Raw genomic sequence first — 3535 nt, forward strand, 5'->3', positions numbered from 1 at the left:
ATTTATACATTTGTATTTATATATAGATTTGCATCTAATATTAGAGAAGCACATATGTATACATGTATGTTGTACCATTAATTGTCTTTGACACAATTGATTGAAAAATAGCAATCTAATATTCAATTTATATGTTTGAATATATACATGAATATACAATATATACATACCCTATATACATGAAGAGCTAGCTTTGTCTCTTGGATCATGCACTGTAAAAGATGCTGAAAGAAGAATGAAGAAAAGGAAAATTAATTTGGACCAGATATCTTCAAAGGAATTCAAAAAGAGAAGAGTAAAATTGAAGAAAAAGTCATCATCTGCAACAACTTCATCAGAAATAAGAGAGGGTGTAACATATGAGAGTGCAGTTCTTTCACAGACTGGTAGCATCCCTAATGACAAACTCGAGACTATACCGTCCCCTCCAGAACAACTTCACCAAGTTCCATTGCCTCCTGATGAATACAGTAGAGCCTACTTTGATCTAGAGACAACTGGTTTAGGTCAGTGTATAAATTGAAACTATCCTGATAAATACATGAACATTTATAAAAACAATAAAATTTTCTTATAAAACAATAAAATTTTCATATAAACACGTTATCTTTGTTTCTTTTATTTCAGATGCATCATGTGAAATAACACAAATGGCGGCAAGGTGTGGAGATTCTTCTTTCTGCCAGTATGTATTACCTTCAGTTGTCATACAGGAGACGGCTTCAAGGATAACAGGACTTACATGTGACGGTTCAACTTTTTATAAAAAGGGTGTTCCTGTCCAAGCAGTTTCTATACAGGAGTGTTTGACATCATTTCATGAATGGCTAAATAATACACCGCGTATCCATTAACCAATACTATTTGCTCATAACTGCAGAAAATTCGATAGTATTGTTTTATGCAGAGCAATGAGAAAATGCTCTGATATACCATTGCAAGACTGCATTATTGGATTCTGTGATACTCTGCCTATGTTGAAGAATCAAGCATCTTGTAACACCACAAAAACAGTGTCTGAGAGCATGGTGAAAAGGATGAATCTCTCTGGTTTTTCAATGCATCAACTGCAGTTTGCATACCAAAGAGGAGGCTTCGATGGTGTACAAAGTGTACTGAGTGAATGTTTTCATGGAAAACCAAGAGTAACAAAGCGCAGGAACATTATTATACCTGTTGTTGACTTTTTTAAAGAAAGATAACTTTTCTCATACATGATGTAATTGATATTTTCTTTTATTTCCATGATTATAATACTGGATACAGCACATTTGTATTTATTTATTTTACATCTACATATCTACTGAATGTTTTTATGTGCAGCAGTCAAGTGTAATCATACTCTACTGAATACAAATTAGCAAAACCTTGAAGTCACTTCTTTTTCCTTATATAAATCTATATGGGTGATAATGCATTATCTTTGAAAACCACATGGAAACAATACATATAAATGCTTCTTTTATAATTATAATCATTAGTATGAGACTGTAAAACGCCATTTGTGTTAAAATTTACACTTTCAATTTTTGGTACCTGAGGATCGGAGAAACTTAAAGGGCGAAATTAATTAGTGAACAATAAATCATCTATTTTTTCTATTAATGTAATATATTTTACCAGTTTATCAATTTGCGAAAAAGGCCTGTGCGATATGGTACCGTACTCCGACCTCCGTGTTCACAATATATTGTCGCTCAATGCTCAGATTGAGAAACACATCACAGGCCATCGCAAAAGAACAAGCTTGTTCTGGCTGATCTCGTAATCCTTTAAATACAAATAAAATAAAAGTCAAAATTGAATACCAACCGCAGTAAAATATAAAAGGGACTTGTACTTGAAAAAAGTATTCTGAGTAAATTGCATGCTAATATTCTATGCATTTGTACATATAACATATATGAAGGCAAGAAAATCGCCTCTTAAGGATTCCAATCGCTTGCTCAATCGTCATCCTAGTGCAACACAAGGGATAATCGAAGTTTTCCTCGGTTTTGTTTGATTGAGTCAGGTAGGGTACCATCAAATATCTTTTTAAGGCATAGCCAGAATCACTTAGGATCAAACCTGTGCGCGCATCTAAGTGAAATGAAAAATGAAGTGGATGAAATATATTTATATACGTGTGTATTTTATTTTTCCTTTCAAATTTTTGCTTATAAAAAAACTGATTTTTAAATTTATGTACTCGCTGGTCTCAATAATCCTAGCAAGCAAGGATTCTTTACATACACGGAAATCGTGTACACTTTCGGGCCATTTTGCAAACAATTTACATAAACGATATGTTGCATCACAAGACATCTACAATTCATTCTCATTTAATGAAGATTTTATTAGGATGGCTATAAGGTAGGATAGAAATAAATTCAATTTTATAAAGATATCTCAAAAATTGAGAGAGAGAGAGAGTTTCAGATATGTGTTAAATAATGTATGACCTGCACGTTTAAAGCATAAAATCCTTTCCTGCCGACAAGCTCCGCCTCGTTTTGCAAAGGACATCTGATACGAATTAATGCCCCTTCTTTAATAATATGAATTAATAAATATAAAGTTTGCATTCATACATTCGGAAAACATATAATTATATGTATATGAAAAAATCCCTCAGTGAAATTAAAAAGACACAGACTTCGTTTCTTCTGTGATCAACTTCTTTAAAATCGGGTTTTTTTTATATTTGATATAATCACGCGTTATTCATTTCATTTCCATTTACCATAATATTTATTTTGACAAAAAGACTTAAAGTGAAAAACTATAATACAAATAGGTAGATGTTGTCCTCTCTCTAAAAATAAGGTTTGGTCGTTTGAAATATGTATAATATTTATCATCTGTAAAGCCTTTATAAAATCATTTAATAATTGTCCGTTGGTGACGATTTTTTCTCAATGATGATCTTTTCTCACTGATGATCTTTTCTCAATGATGACCTCTTGTGTCCGACATGATAGGACCCAATTGATGGTGTGACCACTCATTCCATAGAACTTTTGTTTCTGTAAAGGTCTCTCATGGGTCATTTTGTTAAATTCCTTGGAGTAGTCTAGAAGGACTAAATCTTATCTGTTCCCTGGATGCCATACCCCAGCTGGCTAGCTTATAAATGGCAATGATGAGTTGTGTTTCCAAAGATATCTCGGGTTTAAAACCGTGTTGTTGTTTAATATTTTCATGATGTTATCGTGGACTACGTTTTCAATACGTTTTCAGCATAAAGATGTTAAAGAAACAGATCTATAGTTGGTAAGCGTGTATTTTCTCTCTTCTTGAAGATGGGTACGATGGAAGCTCTTCATCCGTCATCTGGTATTGTACCAATATCAATGGGGAACTGGTGCAGTTTTGGAGGTATGTTGGAGAGTTCCATAGCATAGTCCTTCAAGAATCGGCCGGATATCATGGCAGGTCCAGTGGTTTTGGGTGGTTTAAATCCCCATACAATTTTAAACACCGTGGCTGTTTATAGGTATGTCCGTCCGAGCTGAATGTGGAAATGGTCCCTTGTCTGGTAAGTAAGAGAGGT

At 33.6% G+C, this 3535-nt stretch overlaps 1 protein-coding gene across 1 annotated transcript; it reads left to right on the forward strand.

The window, feature by feature from the left end:
• Positions 1–235: 235 nt before the first annotated feature.
• LOC128192167 (uncharacterized) lies at positions 236–1138 on the forward strand. Its single transcript, XM_052864657.1, has 2 exons — positions 236–506; positions 628–1138. Exons 1-2 carry the CDS (start codon positions 236–238, stop codon positions 852–854), a joined length of 498 nt encoding a protein of 165 aa, XP_052720617.1. The 3' UTR covers positions 855–1138.
• Positions 1139–3535: the final 2397 nt, after the last annotated feature.

This window comes from Crassostrea angulata, chromosome 1 (assembly GCF_025612915.1).
Source record: "Crassostrea angulata isolate pt1a10 chromosome 1, ASM2561291v2, whole genome shotgun sequence".
Classification (NCBI taxonomy): domain Eukaryota; kingdom Metazoa; phylum Mollusca; class Bivalvia; order Ostreida; family Ostreidae; genus Magallana; species Magallana angulata.